The sequence below is a fragment of the Cervus elaphus genome, chromosome 9 (assembly GCF_910594005.1).
Source record: "Cervus elaphus chromosome 9, mCerEla1.1, whole genome shotgun sequence".
Classification (NCBI taxonomy): domain Eukaryota; kingdom Metazoa; phylum Chordata; class Mammalia; order Artiodactyla; family Cervidae; genus Cervus; species Cervus elaphus.
Window position 1 is genome coordinate 51026806 of NC_057823.1, and position 25786 is coordinate 51052591.

General features: G+C 41.5%; 2 protein-coding genes across 3 annotated transcripts; one reads left to right on the forward strand and one right to left on the reverse strand.

Annotated features, from left to right (window-relative positions):
- The first annotated feature begins 38 nt into the window (after nt 1-38).
- Nucleotides 39-9044, forward strand: KIF20A (kinesin family member 20A). The gene is made up of 19 exons (XM_043912872.1): nt 39-176; nt 640-822; nt 2154-2243; nt 2348-2467; nt 3795-3933; nt 4034-4221; nt 4307-4436; nt 4617-4811; nt 4922-5033; nt 5138-5206; nt 5423-5566; nt 5710-5875; nt 5988-6152; nt 6282-6421; nt 6564-6666; nt 6934-7129; nt 7359-7450; nt 7679-7816; nt 8444-9044. The coding sequence occupies exons 2-19, from the start codon at nt 661-663 to the stop codon at nt 8759-8761; spliced, it is 2667 nt and encodes an 888-aa protein (XP_043768807.1). The 5' UTR covers nt 39-176; nt 640-660; the 3' UTR covers nt 8762-9044.
- A 434-nt stretch (nt 9045-9478) lies between these two features.
- Nucleotides 9479-25351, reverse strand: CDC23 (cell division cycle 23). Of its 2 annotated transcripts, XM_043912873.1 has the most exons (16): nt 25156-25351; nt 24998-25070; nt 22955-23092; nt 21593-21635; nt 20992-21097; nt 20763-20895; nt 18810-18987; nt 18629-18726; nt 18407-18488; nt 13877-14030; nt 13503-13622; nt 12802-12877; nt 12320-12381; nt 10863-10941; nt 10666-10785; nt 9479-10464 (listed from the first exon to the last, which is right to left on the reverse strand). In XM_043912873.1, exons 1-16 carry the CDS (start codon nt 25344-25346, stop codon nt 10294-10296), a joined length of 1824 nt encoding a protein of 607 aa, XP_043768808.1. In that variant the 5' UTR covers nt 25347-25351; the 3' UTR covers nt 9479-10293. The 2 variants fall into 2 exon arrangements, with proteins under 2 accessions (XP_043768808.1, XP_043768809.1); XM_043912874.1 differs by lacking the exon at nt 22955-23092.
- Between the last annotated feature and the right edge of the window lie 435 nt (nt 25352-25786).

A 25786-nucleotide genomic window follows, 5' to 3' on the forward strand; every position in this document is an offset into this window, starting at 1 on the left:
TGGTAGGTGCAAGCTTCACTATCTGATTGGCCGAACGAACGCAGCGCGCAATTTAAAACATTGTATCAGTAACAAAGGTGTGCTTCGTGGGTGGAGTTGTGCTCTCAAGCTGTGAAAGCCCAGTTTCGGCTGTGGGGTGTGAGTGAGCCGGTACCGTAGAAGTGTGGCGTCTTTGGGTGAGTGTGCGGCTGTACTTGAGCCAAGTTGGGGCACCTTTGCTCTGGCGGAGTAGGAGTGTAGAAAGCGGAACTGCCGCCATTTCTGTTTTTCTTAATTCTGTCCTCAACCGTGGGCCTAGGGGCGAGGTTGGAGAATGAACCTAGGGCTACTGACACGGCTGAGGGAGGCTCCCTACTTGGAACTTGGCCTTATGTTTTCGGAGTTGGATATCTGTTCATTCCTGTTCGCGGTCCGAAATGCTGCCTCAGATTGGATTAAATGATTAACTCTTACTCTCATTCCTTTCCCGTTTGCTGGTAGTTGAAAGGGAAAGGGAGTAGGAATTCAGGCAGCGAGACTACGTTGTCCTGGGGCCAGGGAATTGTTTCTTACCTAGAAAAGAGGCTGAATTCTTCAGAATTCTTCAGCCCCTTTTATCCCTTAAGGTTGTCCTCCCTACCCACTCTTGTCTCCTTTTAGACCTAAACTGCCCCTGCTGACATGTCGCAAGGGATCCTTTCTCCACCAGCTGGCTTGCTGTCGGATGAGGAGGTCGTAGTCTCCCCCATGTTTGAGTCCACAGCTGCAGATTTGGGATGTGTGATACGCAAGGACCTGCTGTCAGACTGCTCTGTCATCTCCACCTCCCTGGAAGACAAGCAGGTAAAGGAGTTGAAGAGTGGCTTGGGGACTGACAGTGATATAATCAGCCTACTAGTTGTCCATACAGAGAAGCATGAGGTAAAAAACCCAGCAATTCTAGATTTTGACAGGTCAACTCAAAATTAAGAGCATGATAAGTAAAAAATGTACAGTTGTGTGTCCATAAGAAAGCTATTAATTGCGTTGCATTAATGAAACTGAACGCTTACTCTCAGTTTATTCTATGAGGAAAGGCAGTCATTGTCTCTCCTTCACCTTGAGGCCCAGACGTTTTAGTTATTTGCACAAGGTCATATCACCATTAAGTAGGTGAAGTGTACATTCAGGTTTTAATATCAACCATAGCTTCCATTTAAGGAAACTTTCTGCTGAGCTGAGGTTTCTCAGGTGCAGCATTATGGATATTTGGAGCCAGATAATTCTTTGTTACAGGGGGCTATCCTGTGCAATTTAAGATGTTAAGCAACATTCCTGGCCTCTACCCACTAGATGTCAGTAGCTCTTTCCCATTTGTGACAACCAGGAAACCTGTCCTAATATTAAATGTCTCTTGAAAGGGAAATGGCCATAGTTGAGAACAGCTCCACTCAGAAGTCTTCTCTTCTGTAGAAGTTTCATGAGAGCAGAAGCCTTGGTAATATTCTTCACTGTGGGCTACCAGAGCCTCTTAGAATATCTAGGCCAGAGTAGATGTCTATAAATATTTGTTAAATGAACGTGGTGGGTGTGATTATTTAAGATCTCATAGTTACTAAATGATGAAATTGGGACTCAAATTCAGGGATGTCTGCCTCCAAAGTGCTTAACTGGGCCTTCCTAGGTGGCACTAGTGGTAAAGAACCCATCTGCCAATGCAAGAGACATAAGAGACATGGGTTCAATCCCTGGGTCGGGAAGATCCCCTGGAGGAGAGCATGGCAAACCACTCCAGTATTCTTGCCTTGAAAATTCCATGAACAGAGGAACCTGGTGGGCTATGGTTCATAGTGTCACGGAGTTGGACACAAGCGGCTTAGCACACACGCAAAGTGCTTAACTACTGTGTTTTGCTATAATATCACACACTGATTTTCATACCAGTCAGCCCCTTCTGATGCAGATAATCTTGGTAAGCCAAGTTTGCAGGATACTGAAGAGACAAGGAATGGCGATTAAGTACTGAAAAACTCCATGTGGGTTGGAATGATTATGGAACCAGAGTAACAGCACAGAGTCATCTGAGGTTAATTGGGATGGTGTTAGCATGATTCCCAGGAACTATGTTGTGTTTGCTCATCTGCTCAGAAGTAACTGAGATTAATCTGTGATTCTGACTGGGAATTCTACTACAGGTTCCATCTGAAGATGGTACAGAGAAGGTGAAAGTATACCTGAGGGTCAGGCCCTTGTTACCTTCAGAGTTAGAACGACAGGAGGATCAGGTAAGTTTCTGAGGAGGGAGGATTTAAAAGAAGGAATGATACAGTACAGCAGAGGTTCCCAGGAATGTTTCCTTCTGTGACAACTATGTTTTCCCCCATCTCAGGGTTGTGTTTGTATTGAGAATATGGAGACACTTACTCTTCAGGCACCCAAGGACTCTTTTGCCCAGAAGAGCAACGAGCGAGGAATTGGACAGGCCACCCACAGATTCACCTTTTCCCAGGTATGGAGTTACTGATATGTGAACAAGGGACCAACATGTAGGGGCAACTTTATTCCCTCTTCAGAAGGAAAGCATTTTACTTGACTGAGTTCATTATATATGCATGTCTACGATTTGGGGGACCCTAGGGCTTCCCTGGAGAAGGCAAGGCAACCCATTCCAGTACTCTTGCCTGGAAAATCTCATGGATGGAGGAGCCCGGTAGGCTGTAGTCCATGGGGTCGCTAAGAGTCGGACATGACTGAGCGACTTCATTTTCATGCATTGGAGAAGGAAATGGCAACCCACTCCAGTGTTCTTGCCTGGAGAATCCCACAGACGGGGGAGCCTGGTGGGCTGCCGTCTATGGGGTCGCACAGAGTTGGACACGACTGAAGCGACTTAGCAGCAGCAGCAGCAGCAGCAGGGCTTCCCTGGTGGCTCAGAGGTTAAAACATCTGCCTGCAATGCAGGAGACCCAGGTTCGATCCCTGAGTCAGGAAGATCCCCTGGAGAAGGAAATGGCAACCCATTCCAGTATTCTTGCCTGGAGAATCCCATGGAGGGAGGAGCCTGGTAGGCTATAGTCCATGGGGTTGCAAAGAGTCGGACACAACTGAGCGACTTCACTTCACTATGTGTTGTCAGCTTGTCATGTACTTTATATACATTAATTCCCAACAACTCTTGTTACTATCATCACTGTCCCTATTTTCCTGGTAAGGATATTGTGACTCATTGAATATAATGTTCCTGAGCTAGTCATTGGTAGAGTTAGGACTTGAATCTAGATTCATCTATCTACCAAACCCATGCTTGTGACCATTATGTTGCTCCATTTTATGTGCAGCATTGGACTTAGCAGATAGCATTCTGTAAATATTTGTTGATTTGGATGAAAGATGGACTGGCAGAGAGTATTTAGGCAGCAACTGGCAGCACTGCAGGAAGAAGCTGCTTGAGTAGTCTCCAGAGCCAACCACTCAGGAAGGGATGTATTTTCTGGCTCGGCACAGGTAAAAGTGAGAGATGAAGGATGCTGCTGCTAAGTCGCTTCAGTTGTGTCCGACTCTGTGCGACCCCATAGACGGCAGCCCACCAGGCTCCCCCGTCCCTGGGATTCTCCAGGCAAGAATACTGGAGTGGGTTGCCATTTCCTTCTCCAATGCAAGAAAGTGAAAAGTGAAAGTGAAGCTGCTCAGTCATGTCTGACTCCTAGTGACCCCATGGACTGCAGCCTACCAGGCTCCTCCATCCATGAGATTTTCCAGGCAAGAGTACTGGAGTGGGTTGCCATTGCCTTCTCCAGGTGAAGGATGGGCCTCTGAGAAATTGGGTCTGTCCCTAGATCTTTGGACCAGAAGTGGGACAGGCATCTTTCTTCAACCTGACTGTGAAGGAGATGGTGAAGGATGTACTTAAAGGACAGAACTGGCTCATCTATACATACGGAGTCACCAACTCGGGGAAAACCTACACAATCCAAGGTGAGTAGTGGGCCTCACGGAACTGCTGATTGTCTTTGGCTTCTGATGCTCTGAGTTGAACAGTGCTTGCTGCAACTGTCCCTCTTTCGCATACCTCCAGGAACCATCAAGGATGGTGGGATCCTGCCCAGGTCCCTGGCTCTGATCTTCAATAGCCTCCAAGGCCAGCTTCATCTAACACCTAATCTGAAGCCCTTGTTCTCCAATGAGGTAATGTGGCTAGACAGCAAGCAGATCCGGCAGGAGGAATTAAAGAAACTGGCTCTACTAAATGGAGGCCTCCAAGAGGTAAAGTGTTGGTGTTCACACAGGCAGGGATAGGGGACAGACCTCCAGAAAGTTTTGTGCTTATCTTATCCCTGGACCCCTCCAGGAGGAACTGTCCACCTCCTTGAAGAAAAGTGTCTACATTGACAGCCGGATGGGTACCAGCACCAGTTTTGACAGTGGCATTGCAGGGCTCTCCTCCAGTAGCCAGTTTCCCAGCAGTAGCCAGCTGGATGGTATGTACTATGACTGGGCTCTGTGCCAGTTAACAGTAGGAACCCATTTTCTGCTCCCCAAAACTCCAGGGGTACAGATCAGAGGTTGCAACCTGAGTCCCACTTTCTGAGGCCCCTGCAGGCCAAAGGAGAGGTGGACTACCCTTGAGTTGATGCTCTGGACATTGGCTTTTTCCCCAGAAATGAGTCACCGATGGGCACAGCCAGACACTGCCCCTGTAAGTGTCCCTGCAGATCTTCGCTTCTCTATCTGGATCTCCTTCTTTGAGATCTACAATGAACTGCTTTATGACCTGTTAGAACCACCTAGCCAGCAGCGCAAGAGGCAGACTCTGCGGCTGTGTGAGGATCAGAATGGCAATCCCTACGTAAAAGGTATGGGAAAGCAGGGTGGCTGGCATAAACCCTGGAGGGGACCTTCAGAGAGACTTGGAAAAGAGTAAGGTGCTCCCATCTTATGTATGCCCTTCTTTCCTTCACATCAGATCTCAATTGGATTCATGTTCAGGATGCTGAGGAGGCCTGGAAACTCCTGAAAGTGGGTCGTAAAAACCAGAGCTTTGCCAGCACCCACCTGAACCAGAACTCCAGCCGTAGGTTAGTAGGTTAATGAGTCAGCCTTTCACTGTGTTTCAGGAAACATTAGTCCTCCACCTGGTCATAGAAGATACGCAGTGACTTTTATTTTTTTTAACTTCTAGTCATAGCATTTTCTCAATCCGGATCCTGCACCTTCAGGGGGAAGGAGATATAATCCCCAAGATTAGCGAGTAAGTTTTTCCATTTAGAAATTTGGGCTTTGGGGCCATAAATGGTGGTTGGGGGAGGGGACAAGAAAGTCCTCAGAGGAATTACTTCCATTAGATTCATGTTCTCTTTCCTTGGGTAGTTTCTTCACAGTTCCTCCCCTCCCTAGAATGATATGAAGGGGCTAAAAAGCATGTAACATGTGGGGTCCTAATGTCAGATCCTGTTCATCACTCAAGGTTATCACTCTGTGATCTTGCTGGCTCAGAGCGCTGCAAAGATCAAAAGAGTGGTGAGCGGCTGAAGGAAGCAGGAAACATTAACACTTCTCTGCACACCCTGGGCCGCTGTATTGCTGCCCTGCGCCAAAACCAGCAGAACCGGTAAGCTTTTCACTGCAAGCCAGGATGGCCTGGCACTCTGCAGTTTGCTAAGAAACTTCCTGATCATCACTGCAGCTAGTGCTAGTATCTCCTGAGGGGCTAGAGCTCTGCTCACAGCACTATTCTCTTTAATTCCCTGCCAGGTCAAAGCAGAACCTGGTTCCCTTCCGTGACAGCAAGCTGACTCGAGTGTTCCAAGGCTTTTTCACAGGCCGAGGCCGCTCCTGCATGATTGTCAATGTGAATCCCTGTGCGTCTACCTATGATGAGACCCTTCATGTGGCCAAGTTCTCAGCCATTGCTAGCCAGGTGTGAAGCTATAGGTGTGATGATTGTGCTCACTTTGGGCTGGTACCTGTACTTCAGAAGGCTGCTAAGGGACTAGTAATGGATTCGATTAAGATTTTTTTCCCCTCACTAGCTTGTGCATGCTCCACCTGTGCAACTGGGATTTCCATCGATACATTCATTCCTCAAGGAACACAGTCTGCGTGCTTCTCCCAGCTTGGAGACTGGAGCTAAGACTGACCCAGGCCTTGGTGATGACATTGAAAATGAAGTTGACATCTCTACATACGGGAAGGAGGTAAGAATGCAAGAAAACTTTGGCGCAGAAGCTTGACGGCTATACATTTTCCATGCTGTGTTCCAAGTGGGCCTGTACGTTTTTAGGGCATGGACTTCTGATGACCTCTGACCTGTGTGTCCCTCCTAGGAGCTCCTACAGGTGGTAGAAGCCATGAAAGCACTGCTTTTGAAAGAACGGCAGGATAAATTGCGACTGGAGATGCACCTCCGTGATGAAATTTGCAATGAGATGGTGGAGCAGATGCAACAACGAGAACAGTGGTGCAGGTACCAGCTGAGTAACCCCTCTTGTTCTATCACCGAGACCGTAGGGTAGGAAGTAGAGATGAGGATGGAGTAATGCCTCAAGATCTGCTTTCCAAGCTCACTCCTCAGAATCTGCACTGACTTCTCTTTTCTCCTCCGACAGTGAGCATTTGGACACACAAAAGGAACTACTAGAGGAACTGTATGAAGACAAACTAACAATCCTCAAGGAGTCACTCACAAGTTTTTACCAAGAAGAACTTCAGGTGAGTTGCCCTGAATCAGTCCCAAGTAGCTGCTCAGATTCCCATCGCTAGCTTGCCTGAGATAAAGTAGGGGCGGAATGTGTAATTCACCTTTCTCTCCTTAGTGCTTTATGTCAATCTGTGTTTGATGAACTGATTTAGAGTTTGACTGGCCAAGAAATGGTGTAAATGCTAATTAACAGGGCAATTTTTGTTCATTCTTCAGTCACCTATACCTGCGGGATTCGTCTGACTCTGAACAGAATTGTGTTCTCTGTTTCCCTTTAGGAGCGAGATGAGAAGATTGAAGAGCTAGAAGCTCTCCTGCAGGAAGCCAAACAGCAGCAAGTGGCCCATCAACCCTCAGGGTCTGAACTGTCCCTACGGCGGTCACAAAGATTGGCTTCTGTTTCCACCCAGCAGTTCCAGGAGATTAAAGCTAAACTGGAACAATGCAAAGCAGAGCTAAACTCCACCACTGAAGGTGAAGAGGGAGAGAGGGCAGGAAGCAGAAGTTCTTCAAACTTGGGCCTTCTGGGGCCAACTCCAACATAATTTCCTTGACCGCCAAACTACATCCCCCTGACCTTTCATTCTAGGATGCACATGGCCTCACTTATTATGTTTTTTGCAAACTACTGTTAATTCAGTTAAAGAGGTAAGTCCAAGGCTAGAAAGCCTATACATGTGAGTTTATTGCTTCTTTCCCTCAGAGCTGCAGAAGTATCAGAAAATGTTAGAACCCCCACCCTCAGCCAAGCCTTTCATCGTTGATGTGGACAAGAAGTTAGAGGAGGGCCAGAAGGTAACTAGCTTTCTCTGTTACCAAAGCTTTCACCTAAGACAGTTCCCAGCACTGTATCCCTGGTTTACGTGAGGACAAGATGCTTTCTGTGCCATCCTGGAAAGTGGCTACTGCATTCTTATGGCTAGCCTTTCTAATTTTACTTCTCTTCAGATGGTTCTCTGACTCCTGTAAATCACTTAGCGTGACATCTTGGCCACAATTTGGTTCCTACTCTTCCTTTTTCAGAATATAAGGCTACTGCGGACAGAGCTTCAGAAACTTGGTGAGTCTCTCCAGTCAGCAGAAAGAGCCTGTTGCCACAACACTGGAGCAGGAAAACTTCGCCAAGCCTTGGCCACTTGTGATGACATCTTAATCAAACAGGTTGGGGCAGCCTATATATCACTTTCTCCCATCAGCCCATGTCAGAATATATACGATGAAGATAAAAAAGATTTTTAGGCTAATGTTTTAGTGAGGGGAGTTTCTCTTCGTTGCAAAGTAACCATTCACTAAGTACAAGACGTTATGCTAAGTAATTGTAGGCTTTTTCTGTTATAACTATCCTTGGGGGGGAGATACTCTCATATTTCATTCAAGATGCGTAAACTGTAAGAAACCGTAGTAAAACGAAACACTAACAATTAAGCTATGACACTGTCATCAATAAATGCACCCTGATTCCATCCAGATACATGGAAATGTAAAAAAATACATCCTAATTTGATACCCACCCAGGAACTGAGGCTCTTGGAGGTTAAGTGAAATTATTCAGGCTCATACCACCTGATGTGTTAGAAAAGGTCCTTCTATTCAATGCTATTTGTTTGGGTCTTAAATACCAACACCCACCCACCTCCACACACAGCATTCAATTAAAGCTCTCACCATACAGAGCTAATCTTTGTAAAAAGAAGTTTTATTAACTATAGTGTGTATTACCTTGCCCTCTAGAGTTCCTTTAATAGATCAGATAGAAATGTTTTCTATAACTTTGTTCATCTTCCTTAGGATCAGACCCTGGCTGAGTTGCAAAATAACATGACGCTAGTAAAACTGGACCTTCGGAAGAAGGCAGCATGCATCGCGGAGCAGTATCATACTGTGCTGAAACTTCAAGGCCAGGCTTCTACCAAAAAGCGCCTCGGTGCCAACCAGGAAAACCAGCAACCAAACCAACAGCCCCCAGGGAAGAAACCATTTCTTCGTAACTTACTTCCCCGAACACCCACCTGCCAAAGTTCAACAGACTGCAGCCCTTATGCCCGAATTCTGCGCTCACGGCGTTCCCCTTTACTCAAATCTGGGCCTTTCGGCAAAAAATACTAAGGTTGTGAGGAGAGAGCACTCCCCTCAGGTGGGTTTGCTGCTCAGTTTAAGAAATAGGTTTCTTTAAAGCTTTACCATATATATACCTAAAACTCTATCTAAAATGCAATATTCAGACACTAGTAGTTTTTCTCCCTTTTGTAATATAATCACCTATGTAATCTTACACTTTTTTACTTATATGGTTTCTATGCACACAAGTTATATTAAAATAAAGATATCATTCACATTTTAAATCTGAATTACAAATCTAGCATTATCATTGAAGTAAATTATAAAAGGGGCAGAAAAACTGAAAATCAAATACCATCCAGGCCCCTGGGAACCTTGCACAAGAATGGCAGTGGAAACCAGCAACTGGTGTACAGCTAACCCAAGAAATCTCTGTGAGAAACAAATGCAAGGGACATTAGATATGCTAAACCTCCCTTAAAAAGGAAGCATCATATATTAGGAGATGAATGGGTAACAAACTTGTTCTGGAAAAAGAATCAAGGAAGGCTGGGCCCTGAGCTCAGAAGAACCCATAGTATCCACTGTCCAAATCAATCACAGCAGACATAATCACAGCATATTACCTCCTACGGAACACACAAGCACAGGCCTGAAACTCTCCAAGAATACAGCAAAAATGATTCCTTTTACCTTGTCTAACAGGTGAAGGTTAGGAAAAAATCATTCTGCTGGAGATGGGGTGGGGGGAAGAGACACAAACAATTATGTCAAAAATATTTATTAAAACAGACTGACTTGAAGAGTTTATTCTTATCTGTATAGTCACAAAAGTTATCACACCCAAATATCTGTGAAACTCTGTAATCCTGTCTCCTTGCTCTGCTTTAGTAGGGGTATAGCTAACTCTAGACATCTTTTCCCCGTAGTAGGGGCCATCAGTTCCACACTCAGTGAGTCCTTTTGCCCCTTTGTTCAACTCTACTTGTTACTTCCAATTTGAAAGTTTCTAGGAGACACCCCAAAGTCATGTTTTGGAAGAATGTCTTCCTAGTGAGAACAAAAGTACAGCTTGACTCCATTAAAACTAATCTCTGATATCAGAGTAGTCATGCTTAGCACATCAAAGAATGATGAGTCATGTCTATCCAGTGCCCTGACCTTCCTAGGGTATCCAGTGCCCTACTGTCAGCAGAGGGTAACGTGGCAGGCTTTCTTCCTTGCCTTTCTAAAGAAATCTCTCACTCCCAGCAGCATTTAAACTTTGTTCCTGTAGACTTGCCTGTGCTAAAGTGCTGTTAAAGGCATGTTTTGTGGGGTGCTAAAAGACCTGGGAAAAAGGCCAAGATCTGTAGCCACTCTGAACAGAAGGGAGACAGAAGTGCTTCAAACTGGCAAAAGACAGTATCTGTTCCTGCCAGGATTCTTCTGTCAGTCTACTCTGAAGGTGATTCTATAAACTGTCCCCAAGGAGTTGTACAAACAAAAATAAGGTCCTTGGAAAAATAGATGTGGCTGTTTTTTACATGGAGATAAGGCTTAATATGGGTCTGGCAATTTTCTGGTTTGAAAGAAGCCAACTATGGTGTGACTGAAGACAGGTTGAGTGGAGAAACTCTGCGTGTGGGAGTGTTGTTAGCAGACAGTGAAGCAGGAAGGAAAAAGGGTGCAGGTATCTCAGTGGAGGGAGTCTCGCCTTGGTTCCGAAGCTGTAGGATTTGCCTGAGCAAGGCCTTACCTTCTTCCCGGGTCTGAAACAAGGTCAAGCAAATGTATCAAAATATATCCAAAGTTATTGTCAAAAACAAGCTCTAAAATACTGACTTATAAAGTTTCTCAGAACAAGGTAGCCTCTCCACTCACCCTTTTAACCGCCTTCCACCCCCAGATCACAGTAAAGTCATGTCCTCAAACTTAAAATCCAAGTCTTTCACTAAAGTACTGATACTTACATCATTGAATGCACAACACTTCTGAGCACAAGCTGAAGCTTCATCCCACAGCTTACACTTAAAATAGTATTGGGCCAGATAGCGGAAAGCAGTGCTCTCCTCCAAGTGTTCCACTATTTCCTAGATAAGGAGAGCAGGGATGACTGAGGTGATGATAATAAGATCAGCAACCCAATTCTCATGCTAATGACACATACCCCACATGAATAGATATCTTGGATATACTTGATGTAACACTGGGCTGCCTGTTCTGACTCGGTCAACTGTTCATGAAGCCTACAAAAGAAATTGGTCGTTAGGTACAAATCATATTGCAAAGCAAGCTAGCAATAAAAAAAAGTAAAAGCACACAAGTAACATCACAAAATGACAATATGTAGACAAGTACAAATTTTGACATAAATGACACAGTGGGACCCAGAATAATATTAGTGCCCAGAAGTGACAGTTTCTTCATCAAAGCTTCAAATCATTCTGCTTCTGGTGAGGGAGGGAAAGTTAGTAAATACTTAAGCTGGATAACATACCATTGCTAAAATTGCCTGGTAATACCGAGTAAGGTCAAAAAGATAGCAAGCAATTCAGATTTTTTGTAAGAATCCAGAAAATAACTAGTAGGAATGAAATTGCATTTAAGAACCTCTTTCCCTATCATTTCTGAGTTATTCTGTCTTTTCCTGGGGGTTAGAAGGAGATTGATACCTAAATTAGTTTCTCTAGACTGCTCTCACATAAAATTTCCATTTCTTTCAATTAGTTCTTGAATTTTCCAAATGGGAAAACAATTCCCCTTCAAAAAGTACTAGCATTCTCTTGAGTCAAGATGACTAAGTTTCCAGATCAGTATTCATACTGATCTATACTGTATGATACTGTATTACATCCCTGAGTTTGGCTTAAAACTCACATTCAGAAAACTAAGATCATGGCACCTGATCCCATCACTTCATGGCAAATAGATGGGGAAACAGTGGAAACAGTGACAGACTTTATTTTTGGGGGCTCCAAAATCACTGCAGATGGTGACTGCAGCCATGAAATTAAAAGATGCTTGCTCCTTGGAAGAAGTTATGACCAACCTAGACAGCATATTAAAAAGCAGAGACATTACTTTGCCAACAACGTCTAGTCAGAGCTATGGTTTTTCCAGTAGTCATGTATGGATGTGAGAGTTGGACCATAAGGAAAGTTGAGCGCCAAAGAATTGATGCTTTTGAACTGTAGTGTTGGAGAAGACTCTTGAGAGTCCCTTGGACAGCAAGGAGATCCAGCCAGTCAATCCTAAAGGAAAGCAGTCCTGAATATTCATTGGAAGAACTGATGCTGAAGCTGAAACTCCAATACTTTGGCCACCTGATGAGAAGAACTGACACATTTGAAAAGACCCTGATGCTGGGAAAGATTAACGGTGGGATGAGAAGGGGACGACAGAGGATGAGATGGTTTGATGGCACCACCGACTCGATGGACATGAGTTTGAGGAAACTCCGGGAGTTGGTGATGGACAGGGAGGAAAGATTCGGACACGACTGAGCAACTGAACTGAACATCCCCTCATTCATGTAGATGATGGATAAGAGGCTCGAGAACATGCAGGATCCACCTACCAGAGAAGCCAACAGAAATATAACTAACATTTCACTCTTTCACTCACTTTGCCAGTTTCACCAGAGCCATCTTTTCCACATCTCCCACAGCATAAGCTCTCCAATAGCACTGTCAATAAAGAAATAAATAAACCAGTCACTTCAACCATTGCCCCATGTGCCATGACTCACTCAGGTCCTGCAATCCTCCCAGAAATTCAGACTTACAGAATACAAAGCATTTTCACTAGACCTGAGGTCTAGGCTATATACTAACATTCCCACTATGTCAGTCCTGCTTCGCTTTATACACACTGCTGCTGCTACTGCTGCTAAGTCGCTTCAGTCGTGTCCGACTCTGTGCAACCCCACAGACGGCAGCCCACCAGGCTCCCCCGTCCCTGGGATTCTCCAGGCAAATGAGCCTATAAATATTCAGACTTCCCTATGTAGACAGATACGAATGAAGGAAAATTAAGCACCAATAGCTCAACCCCTCATCCAAACATTAGGTTTCCACATAAATTCTCCAGAACCCAATTTCAGGTACCTTTTTGGCTTCCACTAGTTGATTAAGTTTCTCATAACATTCTCCCAAAGCAACCAACATACGAGAATCATTGGGCCTGTAAGGAACGAGAAATAGGAAACCTGAGCAAAGACTTTAAAGATAACTGAAGTTAAAAAAAAAAGATAACTGAAGTCTTCCCTTAAGGAACCACTACCACAACTGTTTCAAATCCATGAAAGGAATGGGCTTTAATCCAATACTTCGTATAATTATATTATTTTATGTTCACAATTATACTATTTTTTAAATTAATTAATTAATTTGGCTGCCTTGGGTCTTAGTTGCGGCATGGGGGGGGGTCTTCGTCGCATCACGCAGGATCTCTCATGGCAGTGCAGGGACTCTAGTTGTAATGCACAGGCTCAGTAGTTGTGGCACTTGGGCTTAGCTGCTCCGCAGCATGTGGGATCTTAGTTCTCCAACCACAGATCTAACCCACATTCCCTGCATTACAAGGCGGATTCTTGACCACCAGACCACCAGGGAAGTCCCCACAGTTATGCTATTAACATATTAGTAGAATACACTACATAAAAATGACCAAACAACATATGGCATGTTTAAACTTAGGTCTCCAAAAGTTAAAACTATTCACTGTGATTCTTCAGTAGCTATCCAAAGAGAAAGAAAAGTGTCAGCCCTTCCCACAACAAACATCATCAGGTGGTAGTCAGACTTACCGAAGCTGGTGGGCCCGTCTATAATAATAAAGGCAATAAAATGGCATCTTAAGGATTTCATAGGTCTGCCCAAGGCCATACCAGGCTCTGTAGTCCCGCTTATTTACCTCAATAGCATGCCTAAGAAATGGAAGAGAAAACTGGTAAGAAGGCAGAATCGAAGTTAGCGACTTGCAGACTCAATAAAGTAAAAGTGTTAGTTGCTCAGATGTGTCTGACTCTCTTTGGACCCCACAGACTATAGCCTGTCAGGCTCCTCTATCCATGGGCAAGAAAACTAAAGTGGGAAGCCATTCCCTTCTCCAGGTGATCTTCCCAGAAGTTCCTAAAATCACAACAATCTGCTCCACCTCACCCTCCAACTAAAACCTTACCTATAAGCCTGAATAGCAGCAGACGTATTCTTCATTTCCATGTACTCATGTCCCATCAGCGTCCAGGCCCCAAGATACCGAGGATTCAATTTCAAGGCTCTCTGGAAATACAAGGCTGCTTTCTCATGTTGAGAACGCAAACTATAATAATTGCCTGATTGGAAAAAAAAGTATGTGAACAACTAGAAAGATTAAAATAAGTCACTAAAATAGGCAGCATTTCACAGGGTAGGCATGAACTCATTCCCCCAAAGTCCTTGCAGAAAAACCAAATTGTATAGGCAATATCATCATTTCCTTGGAAAATATATTTGATCTATCATACATTCTGTTTTTTTTTAAAAAAGTGTTTCATAACACCACAAAGGTTTTCTTCAGTTTATTTCCTCTGGATAGCAGCATTTATACATATATTTTCTTAATAAAGGGTAAGGTATTCCTAGAGTATGCTTCAGATTGGTAGTTTTCCAACTATCTTACTAGGTTGCTAAGAAAGTACCTGAAAGGTTAAAAATGTAGAACTCTGAACTCCTCTCTTCCACAAGAATCAAGGAAGTTCTATTATCACTGGCCTTTAAAAGAGTGTATGAAAGATTTTAGGATTCTATTAAAAATTTTATTTGAAGAAAGGGAATAAAGGCCATCTGACTTATCTCAACTAGTAAACGCATAAATGATATGTGGTGTATATCCAGACAATGAAATACTTCTCGGCAGTAAAAAAAAAAAAAGAACTACTGACCTATGCTATAACATGGACAAACCTCAAAAAACAGCTCTGTGAAAAAAGCCACATAATAAGACTAAATATTCCAAGATTCCATTTAAAATTTCTAGTAAAGGCAAAACTGCACACTCAGAAGGCAGATCTGCTGGGAATGGGAGCAGGACTGACTGCAAGGAGACTCAGGGAAACTCTGGGGTTTGATAGAATTTTCTAAACTGGATTGTGACTATGGTTACACAACTGAGTAAGTCAGCAAAAGCTCAATGAACTGTAAACTTAAAATGGGTATATTTTATGGTATACAAATTATCCCTCAATAAAGTTATCTTTAATATATACCAATAAAATGGACAACCTAGAAGAAATGGACATATTCCTAGAAATATATAATCTCCAAAAATTAAAACAGGAATAGAAAACATAAACAGACCAATTACCAGTAATAAAACTGAATCAGTAATAAAAAAAAAACTCCCAACAAACAAAAGTCTGGGACCAGATGGCTTCACAGATGAATTTTATCAAACATTTAGAAAAAAGCTAACAATTATTTTTTTCAAATTATTCCCAAAAATTACAGAGGAAGGAACATTTCCAAACTCATTCCACAAAGCCAGCATGACCTTTGATACCAAAACCAAAGACATCTCAAAAAAAAAGAAAATTACAGGCCAATATCACTAATGATCATAGACGAAAAAGTCCTCAAAGTATTTGCAAACTGAACTCAATAATACATTAAAAGGATCATACATCATGATCAAGTGGGATTCACCCCAGGGATGCATGGATGGTTCAATACCTGCAAATTAATCAATGTGATATATATCACATTAACAAAATGAAAAATAAAAATTATATGACCATCTGTACAGAAAAGATACAGACTCGCTAAGTTGTATACCTGAAACCAATAAAATATTGTAAATCAACTATACCTCAATTATTTTAAAAAGAAGAAAAAAATGAGAGATATACCAAGACTTCTGAATGATTTTTCACGAGATATTGTTGAATGAGAAAAGTAAAATGCAGAGAAATGGGTACAATATGATCCTATTTTTGTAAGCAAACAGCCCATTAAACCCTGCGTTGTCACTGTTTAGTCACTAAGTCGCGTTCGACTCTTTTACAACCCATTGGACAGTAGCCCGCCAGGCTCCCCTATCCTTGGGACTTCCCAGGCAAAAATACTGGAGTGGATTGTCGTTTCCTTCTCCAGGGAATCTTCCTCACACAAGGATTGAACCTGCCTCTTCAGCACTGGCGGGCAGATTCTTTACCACTGTGCCACCAGGGAAGCCCAAACCCCACATATATGTGTATGTATATGATGCAGATCATTTTTTGAAATAATTTAATGGAACTAGTTCAAGAACAATGGGTATGTGGTACCAGAACATGCTAACACAAGTATTTTAATGGATGAAGGGTGCAGTGAGGGGGGAAAAAAAATCTCCTTTATGTAAAAAGTGTATGTGCATAAACTAAATAAAAGGATGTATTTAGATATATACATATACTAATTTACAGAGACCATGATAAACTGTCAAATGGAAAAAGCAAATTGCGAGAAACTTTATGATTCCACTCTAGTGAAAAACAAGTAATACTATTTCTATATATGTTTGTCTTTTTTTAAAAAAATTTGTCTAGATTCAGCTGTCAGTTTGATGCAGGAGAAATCATTTATAACAACTGTCTGTATCACATAAGATTATTCAAGTTGATATCACCTAGGAAAAAAGATGAGAGGTCTTTAATATATACAAAGATACCTTTGCTTCTGCCACTGACTCAGACTCAGATACAGAAAAATAATCAAACTTTAAGCAGACTGTCCAAGGGTTAACTTCTGTAATAGAACAGAAGTGAAGCAGTGGTAGCAGGAGTATAAGCTTTAGCTACTAAAGCAGTGGGGATGACAAAAGAGATGCTAAGTAAGTCAGAATAGGCAAGTTCTGTGCAAAGACTAAGTAGATGAGCTTTTCTGACCAGTTGGAACAGCTACAATGTATTGTATAATTACAATGTGCTGGGCAACTTAACATTGTTATAAGTGCTTTGTATGTATTAATTTACTTAATCCTTAAAACAAACACATAGAAAAAGGTTCTACTGATAAATCCCTTTATGGATGAGGAGAATTTAAATCCACTGTCACACAGCTAGTGAGTAGCAAAACCAAGAGTTAAACTTGGGTAGTTTGGTTCCAGAGTCCAAATCTTAACCATGCTACACAGTAATATATATATATATATGTATGTGTGTGTGTGTATTTGTGTGTGTGTGTGTGTGTATAAAGCTGCCTGTCAGAGACTAGAACTCCAGAAAAGATGCAAAAGGAAGCATTCAACTCACATCAAGACATAAAATCAGAAGCAAGAAATAAATAAGTAGAGGTTTCTTGCCATCACTCTATTATATAATCACTCTATTGTTTCATTCTCTTTCAGGTCCTCAAGTTTCTTCTCTCTCTAACCTTTTTACTCCTTTCACTTCCTCTGAATTGGCTATAATATGGAAGCTGAAATATACTTTTTATCTTATCTAATGTTCCTTATTCTTAAAATAGGTGGCTGAATTCAACAAACATTTATTGACCATATGTTAGGAACTTTGTCAGGCATTACAGATATACTGGGGGCAAAGGACAGGATGGCTCAGCAGTAAAGCATCTATCTGCAATGCAGGAGATGCCGGTTTGATCCCTGAGTCAGGAAGATTCCCTGGAGGAGGAAATGGCAACCCACTCCAGTATTCTTGCTGAGAGAATACAATGGATGAAGGAGCCTGGTGGGCCACAGTTCAAGAGTTTGCAAAGAGTCAAACACAACTGAGAATGCACGCATGCACAGATATACTGAAGAGAAAACAAAAACAGTTCATTAAGAAGTTTACCAAAAATAAAAATAAATTTTTAAAAAAAGCTTACCAACCAAATAATTATTTTAAAAAACAGACGGGAATTTCCTGGTAGTCCAGTGGTTAGGACTCCTTGCTCTCACTGCCAAAGGCCTGGCTTTAAACCCTGCTAGGGGAACTAAGATCCCATAAACTGTGTGGCACGGCCAAACAATAAATAAATAAAATAAAAATCCAGAAACTCCTAAAGCATTACTCTTCATATGTATGTCTCCTTTGATTTTAACTGGTTTTAAGTTCAGCTCAGTTCAGTTCAGTTCAGACGCTCAGTCGTGTCCGACTCTTTGCAAACCCATGAATTGCAGCACTCCAGGCCTCCCTGTCCATCACCAACTCCCAGAGTTTCCTCAAACTCATGTCCACAACTTATACAATAGAAAATAATTAAATTTTAAAATGGCACATCTATATAATAAAATACTACATAGCCATCATAAATAATACAACTCTAGATGTAATAGCATGAAAAGATGGAAAAAGATATATTTTAGGTTAAAAGAAAAAAGCTCATTACAAAGTAGTTAATATGATGACACAATTTTTGTAAATAACCATACTTACACATATACTGTTTTTAGTATTTACACAGAAAAATATTCTGGAGTTGCATCCACCAAACAGTCTTGTGAGTGGGATTACAGTGATCCTTCACATTCTACTGTATATAATTTTTTTACCTTTGACACTTTTTTTTTGGCAGGATCCCAATTCTTTAACCAGGGGTTGAATCCATGCCCCCTGCAGTGGAATCTCAGGGTCCTAATCACTGGACTGCCAGAGAACTGCCCCCTCCTATTTTTTGACATTTTTATATTGTTGTTATTTGGATTACTTACACTAAAGATAAATCTTGAAAGAAAAAAAATAGTGACTCTTACCAATTACACAGCATGTTTCTACACGATATTTATCAATCTCACAGAGGTTGTGAGCCAGATAACTCAACTCAGATTTCATGCTCTGAAAGAAAAGAAAGATGATCTAAGCATGAAAAAGGAACCCTTATTTTTCTTGTATCTAACGCTACGAGGTGACAGTCCAACCCAGGAGATCAAAGCACAAAAGAGCTTAATCAGGTCTAAGCAATGTAAGCAGCTCACCCTGACATAAAGAAGGTTGGAGAATGTGTCCATGTTTTCAATTCTGTAAGGGTCTTGTTTCCTTAGCTCATTAAAAATAGAGAGGGCTTTGTCAATATCTGCAGAAATAAGACAGAGTTCAGAAAACAATACAGTGCTACCTTCAGGATTTGATGGTACTTCGTTATCCTTATTTACTCACCTCTGATATTGTGATAGGCAACTGCAATTTGGGAAACAATATATGAGCTCTTAGAGAAGCCCACATCAATGAGATTCTGATACTTTTGCAGAGCCTCCTCTATCAATTGCAACTCTGTGTATATATGGGCCAGAAAAAACTCTTTCATCCAGGTGTCTGGCAAAGACAGGAACTTCAGCTGGCAGCAGGAGAGAGAGGGACATACTTAATATACTTTGACCTCTCTCCCAAATGAACATCAAGGAACTATCTTTATTTTCTAAAAGAATTTATCACCAAAATTTTATTAGAGCACCTAATAATGAACAGGTGTGTGTGTATATTCAGTTGCTTCAGTTGAGTTGAAGTCTGCAACCCTATGGTTTGCAGCCTACCAGGCTCCTTTGTCCATGGGATTCTCCAGACAAGAAAACTGGAGTGGGTTGCCATTTCCTCCTCCAGGGGATCTTCCCAACCCAGGGATCAAACCCACATCTCTTATGTCTCCTGCATTGATAGGCAGATTCCTTAGCACTAGCACCACCTAAGATGCTGTTCAATTAAGTGAATAGGACTCACAAACATAATAGGAGGAATAGGCAAGAATGGTCTAGCTTCAAAAAGATAGGATTTGAGGTGAGTCTTGGAGGATGGGTAGAAACTGAGTAGAAAAGGGGTGAGGAAGAAAAAAAGACAACATTCTAGATAAGGGTAACAACAGAGGAAAAAGTCGTGAGTGTAGGTAAACAGTATGAGGCAACTAGTTCAGTTTGAGGGGAGGCTATGTGTTGGGAAGCTGTAGGAAAAAAAAGACTGAACTAAGAGTGGGTGCTATGCTACAACCAGAAATGGGATGCAACGGGAAAATACTGCAATTTTTCTTAAGAGAGTGACATGATGACATGAGTGCTTTAAGAATAAGTTTGGAAACAATATGTAGGATAGCTTGGAAATGGAAGTACAAAAATAGGAAAGCTAGATAGAAAGTATTTATTACTTTTAAGTAATCTAGCTGTGAGATGATAACCAAGATGGCAAAGGGAACCAAGAGAAAAAGATGCAGACAAGAAGAAAACCATGGCAATGTCTGGTGACTGACTAAAGGGAGATGAGAAAAAGGGAAGAGACAAAATATGACTTTGAGGCATCAAGACAGTACATTCTGAGAAGTAGTGATATAACTGAGAGTCCATCAGGTTGAGAGGAAGAAAGAGAACTGAGGAGGCAAGATGAGAAATGTGGTTTTACATATTTTAAGTTCAGAGCTAAACAAACTTTCATTGAAAGTCTGGTAGGTAGTTAGAGATAAGTGAATAGAGGTAAACCAAGATTAAGATTTCAGACTCAAATTTAGTAGCATGTGCCATTATTGAGGGAAATCAACCAGCCCTTGGTCCCTCAGAGTCAACAAAAGGAAGTATGTTGTTGCTTCTATTAACTACTGAAGAACAGCAAAATAAACTCTGTAGACAACTCTGTAGACATTGTTCTCTAACAATGGCTAATAAAACAATTACAGTTAAGAAAGCAATTTCATATACATTATTTCATTAATTAACACATTTCTAAATCTTAACAGAGACCTATGACAGTTCAGAAGAGACATTAAACATGTTTTCAATACAATTCTTGATTTAAGAGAAATCACTCCTATAGCATCTTTGGAATTAGGAAACTATAGTAGCATTTAGTCTGTAAAACAAGTTACAGTAAAACTTGAATCTGAAAGCATGAATATAAAGACAGTCTTAACACAACTGGATGCAAATCCAACAGCATCTACCAAACAAAAGCTAGACATTAGTCTTTCAAATAAAGACCTAAATCCCAACAGTGAAAGAGACCATAGGAGAGAGAGCAAAGAGGCAGCTATAATGAAAGGTTTAGCAAAATTTTTCTCCCCCTACTGGACTATTAAAGAATTACATAAGACTTGAAGCAAAAGATTTTTCATATAGCTCATCTCAAATTTACCATCTCTTTGTCAGTAATCAAGTTACAGAGTTCTAGCCAGGCTCCCCAGTGCAAAGGCAAAACATGAGTAGCTTCCACAAACACATCAATGGCCTCTTTCACTAAGTCCAGCTTTCGAAGCACCACACCATACCTAGAAAAGAAGGGAATGATCACAGAAGTTAATAACATCTCCCCTCTACTCAGAAGAATATCTCTCAGAAGTTCCAAATTATACTGTAACACTTACAGATAAAGGCCAAAGCCATCAAGTTCCCGAGCCTGGTGTTTTTTGCTGAGTTCCACTCTCAATTCTCTAAGAGCCTCATTTTTCACTTGACCTTTCTCCAGAGGGCCTAGGAAAGAAACAGAGTTCCTGACCGAAGGGTAGACTGCTGCTTTTTATTTCAGACTCAGATACTCCCTCTGGCGTCAACCAAAGTTACAACTGGAACTTCCAGCCAACATTCACCAACGGCCGATGACATCTTACACAGTCCATTTATTTTATTATAGAAACTGCAACTGATAATGGGTCTGCAGTCATACTCTGTTAGGTCCACATAGGTTTTTAAAATTTTAATTATCAATATTTAAATATCAGAAGCCTCACCTAAAAATCTAAATTTCCAGGTTCAGGTTGCAGGGAACAGGGTAAGGCCAAGGGAGGAAAGCCTCTGACACAACCAAGCCCACATCCCCACAAGGGAGCCCTCAGCGGCAGCTGTGCTCTCCAGCCTGCAGACTTCTCCTCAGTCTACTTCCCACACTTATATTACCTGCCTGGATCCTACAGGGATTAGTCTGCAACTTCTGCTTTAGTCCAAAAGATAAGAGAAAGAAATTCATACCTAAGCTATCCACTGTTTCATCATCCTTCTTCTTTTCTCCAGACTGTAAGAGAAAATCAGTTAAGTAGGTCTTTTTTTTCAGTTTATTCTGAAACCTGTTCTAAAACTAGCAGCCTGAATTGACCTAAAGGGTCCAAGTTCAAAATGAAAGCTACTGTTGGTCACTAATTTTAAACAACTATTTAGGCGCTCACACTGCTAAATCTGGAATAATTTGAGTACCAAAATGATAAAGTACAATAATGAATTATAAACAATTAAAAAAAAATAGGTATCCTTGAGTTCATACTGTCACTAGATAAATACATAAATAAGTGAAGGGAAAAATATGCTCTTTAAAAAAAATAGTAAGTATTTATGTATTTGGCTACAGCAGGTCTTAGTTGCAGCATGCAGGATCTTTTTTTAGCTGTGGCATGTGTGATTTTAGCTGCAGCATGCAAACCCTTAGTTGTAGCATGAGGGATCTAGTTCCTTGACCAGGGATCGAACCCAGGCCCCCTGCATGGGGAACAGGGAGTCTTAGCCACTGGACCAGCAGGGAAATCCCAGGGCCTTGCTTAGAGTAGAATTTACTTCTCAAGAGAGTTCTGGAGTAGAATATCGTCATTTCACAACATTATTATAAAGAAAACTTCAGGCAAAAATTAACAATGAATTTGACTAATGGTTATTTAGGTTCTTAATTTTTTTGCCTACTACGTAAAATACTTCAATGAACAGCTCTGTACATACATCCCTGTACACATACTGAGTATTTCTATTGGACAAGTGAAGTTTGAAGTTTCTTCAAGAATTATTTGGACATAGTATTTCAAACTGACATAACCTGCCCAGAGCAGCAGGAGACATGAGTTCAATCCCTGGGTCAGGAAGATCCCCTAGAGGAGGAAATGGCAACCCACTGCAGTATTCTTGCCTGGGTAATCCCATGGACAGAGGGGCCTAGCAGGCTACAGTTCATGGGGTCGCAGTCAGACACAACAGCATGTGAACACACAGCATGCACACACGCCCAGAGCAGCAGTCTACACATGTCATGGTCTGGGTTTCACCTCCCCACAACCAAAGCCACAGGTGATTTTCAACCAATGTCAAAACTATATAAACTTTTACTCCTGAAATAGACGGTCTACTGCCCCCTGCCTTTATCAATAATGAATACGGTCAATATTTTTATATTTTCTTTCATACCATTATTCTTTTTACTTTTCTTTTGATGTCTTCTTTATTAAGTATTTATAAAGTCTATTCACCAAGTAGACTACTGCTAAACTATTAAAGATGAAATTTTTTCTACTGAGACTTCTAAACATGGATGCTTCACTGATAACAGAATGACATCTTAAAACGGGCCCTCACCAGATATCTAGAATACATGTACAGAAAATAGGCTTTCTTGCTATTGCAGCCATGCAAGAAATGTGCTGCCCGATCATACTCTTTAACATCAAAGTAGGCCTTGGCCAGGGTGTAAGCATCCATATCCTGGGCATCTTCCTAAAAAAGAGACAAGCTTATGTTGGTGATTAAGAACAGGATAACAAAAGTTCAAATCCAAGAAGCATATTTATTAAATTCAAGATTTAAGAAACAATAATTATTTTCCTCCTCCCCAAAACCCAATACTTATTTATTAGTTTATAAAGTAAGGTAACAGTACATTCTTTCAAAAGAAAAAGTTGGGGAAAGAACTTTAGCACTCAGAAATTTGTATTGTTTCTGCAAATGTAGTGGGAAGTAGCATATGCTTTAGTGTTAGGCACCCAGATTTAAATTCTGACTCCTTGACTTCCTGGATTCAAGATGTTAGTAGGGAACTTACTTAGCTTCTCTGAGTATTCACTTCTTCATCTGTAAAACGGGGCCAATAATACACATATGATATGAGGAAAAAGTAAAAAAGTCATGAAAAATGTCTAGTATTAATATCTGACATTCCTTTCCTTCTCCAGACTTTTAAATGTCCACATGAATGCAATATATTGTGGAATTAGTTGTATTTTTTGTTCTTTAAGTTTTGACACATTAGTACTGTAAAAGCAAAAGACACAGCTATTGGGTGGAGAGGGAGGTGGGAGGGGGGATCGGGATGGGGAATACGTGTAAATCTATGGCTGATTCATATCAATGTATGACAAAACCCACTGAAATGTTGTGAAGTAATTAGCCTCCAACTAATAAAAAAAAAAAAAGACACAGCTATATTCTCTATGTAAAAAAATTGAATGATACATGCTTGAGGTAAAAACATACAATCTCCTCAAATTCTAGGGATAGGTTGATTAAAACTTTTAATAATTTCATTCTCTTCATCCCTCCTGCCCAAATACTGCCAGCACAAAACTGGAACCAAAATTATATTCATGTTTTCTTCATTGGATGAACATGTCCTAAATGTGGCCATTCAAGCTTAGGATTCTGGTGGCCCTTTTCACATACATTCATCATTTGCTTATTTTTCCTTCCACCTCTCTCACTTGCATTATACATTTTTTGTGTGACTTGTATTTTTTTTTTTTACTGGAATATAATTACTTTATAATTTTGTGTTAGTTTCTGTTGTACAACATCAGTGAATCAGCCGTAAGTATACATATATCCCCTCCCTCTGAGTCTCCTTCCCACTCTCCCATACCATCCCTCTATTTATCAGAGTGCTGAGTGGAGCTCCCTGTGTTATACAGCGTCTTCCTGTTAGCTATATATTTTACACATGGTAGTGTATATATGTCATGCACTGTACCTTTTGGATTAATGAATATTTACTGTTTTTTTTAAGAGAGAGAGAGAGAGTGTGTGTGTGTGTGGTTGGAGGAAGAGTGGAATCAAATGGCATCTTCAGGAAAAACAAAATGGATTATGACAAAAATCTCTCAGACTACAGACTATGTAAACATATGTACTATAGCTCATACACAAAATGTATTCAATCTCATTTAACTCTCTCAGTATCCCCATAAAGTAAATACTATTATCTGCATTTCACTGACGAGGAAACTGTGGCTCAGGAGGTTAGTTAAGTAAAAATTGTCAAAACTCACTAGTATGGCTGAGATTTGAACCCAGAACCGTCTGGATCCAAAATCGGTTTCACACTGTTGTAAAAACCTTTGATGCTTCTCCTCTTTATGAATACTGTCGAGGTTGAACTGTAAAATCTAAAAGGCTGAAATCTTAAGCAAGCATTATTTACTAATCCCTCCAAAAGCTTAAGTTGGAGCACCAAGTCTTTCCAAGCTTAGCAAACACATACAGATAAAATTGCTTAAAATATCCATCTCTGTGAATGGCTTGAACTCCCTCTACAAACATCCCTGATAAAACACTGTGCTCCCCTCTGGTGACAGGGCACTCAGCATCTCTTCTGATGCTGGGGAGCACTCGCTGTGAATACGTCGTTACCTCTGTAATAGGCGGCGGCGGCTGCAGTTCAGACAGAAGCAATGCCGGGAGGGAGAAGGCCAACTCCGCAGACCTGGAACAGCCACACAAACTGAATCAGCCCAAGCCCCCCAAGGCCGAGGATCCAACCCTGGTACCCTCGGATCCCGACATCGTACCACTTGCTACTGTGCAGGAGGCCCCGCTCCCGGGTGAGGCCCGCGATAAGTAGCAGCTGCTTTTTAATTTCCCGCAAATTTGAGAAATCGCAGCTGGATGGCAGGACCGGCACCGAGGAAGCCGTCGCGGCCACCGACACTATAGAGGAGCTCGCAGCCATTTTCCTGTCTCGGCCACCCCAACCAATCATCAGCGACAATACTGCCTGACCCTCTGAACCAAAAAAGTCTGTCTGTTATTGGCGGGTTCTTGCTACAGAAAAACCAATCAGAAACCTTCCTTCTCGTAAAGTCACTAAGAGGTCGGGAGAAAAGAGACAATTACGTCTCCGATTGGCGAAGAACTACTGGCCCCGGGAAAGTTAGAACAAGAAAGAGTGGGCACAGCCACGATTTCTGGGCGGGGCAGAGAGGAATGAGTGAATGGAAAGGTGAACTGAAAACTAGGTTTGGGAGGGCAAGAGTGTGCAGAAGGGAGAGAGCCCTGCCCTGCACCTTAAGGATGATGTGATTGGACTAAAGACAGAGTGTACTTCCTGGGCAGATTCTCTGCCGCTGAATGACAGTGAGGTATGGTGTCTAGCAAGGATGTCTGATATACGCTAGATTTTTTTTTTTTTTAAGAAGCAAG

Coding starts and splice junctions, on each gene's coding strand:
- KIF20A (XM_043912872.1), top strand. CDS start 661: ATGTCGCAAGGGATCCTTTCTCCACCAGCTGGCTTGCTGTCGGATGAG. Junction 2,244..2,347: donor TAGAACGACAGGAGGATCAG/GTAAGTTTCTGA, acceptor CCCCCATCTCAG/GGTTGTGTTTGTATTGAGAA. Junction 3,934..4,033: donor GAAAACCTACACAATCCAAG/GTGAGTAGTGGG, acceptor GCATACCTCCAG/GAACCATCAAGGATGGTGGG.
- CDC23 (XM_043912873.1), bottom strand. CDS start 25,346: ATGATTGGTTGGGGTGGCCGAGACAGGAAAATGGCTGCGAGCTCCTCT. Junction 12,382..12,801: donor AACTAGTGGAAGCCAAAAAG/GTACCTGAAATT, acceptor CTTTATTGACAG/TGCTATTGGAGAGCTTATGC. Junction 10,786..10,862: donor AAGATATCTATTCATGTGGG/GTATGTGTCATT, acceptor CTCCTTATCTAG/GAAATAGTGGAACACTTGGA.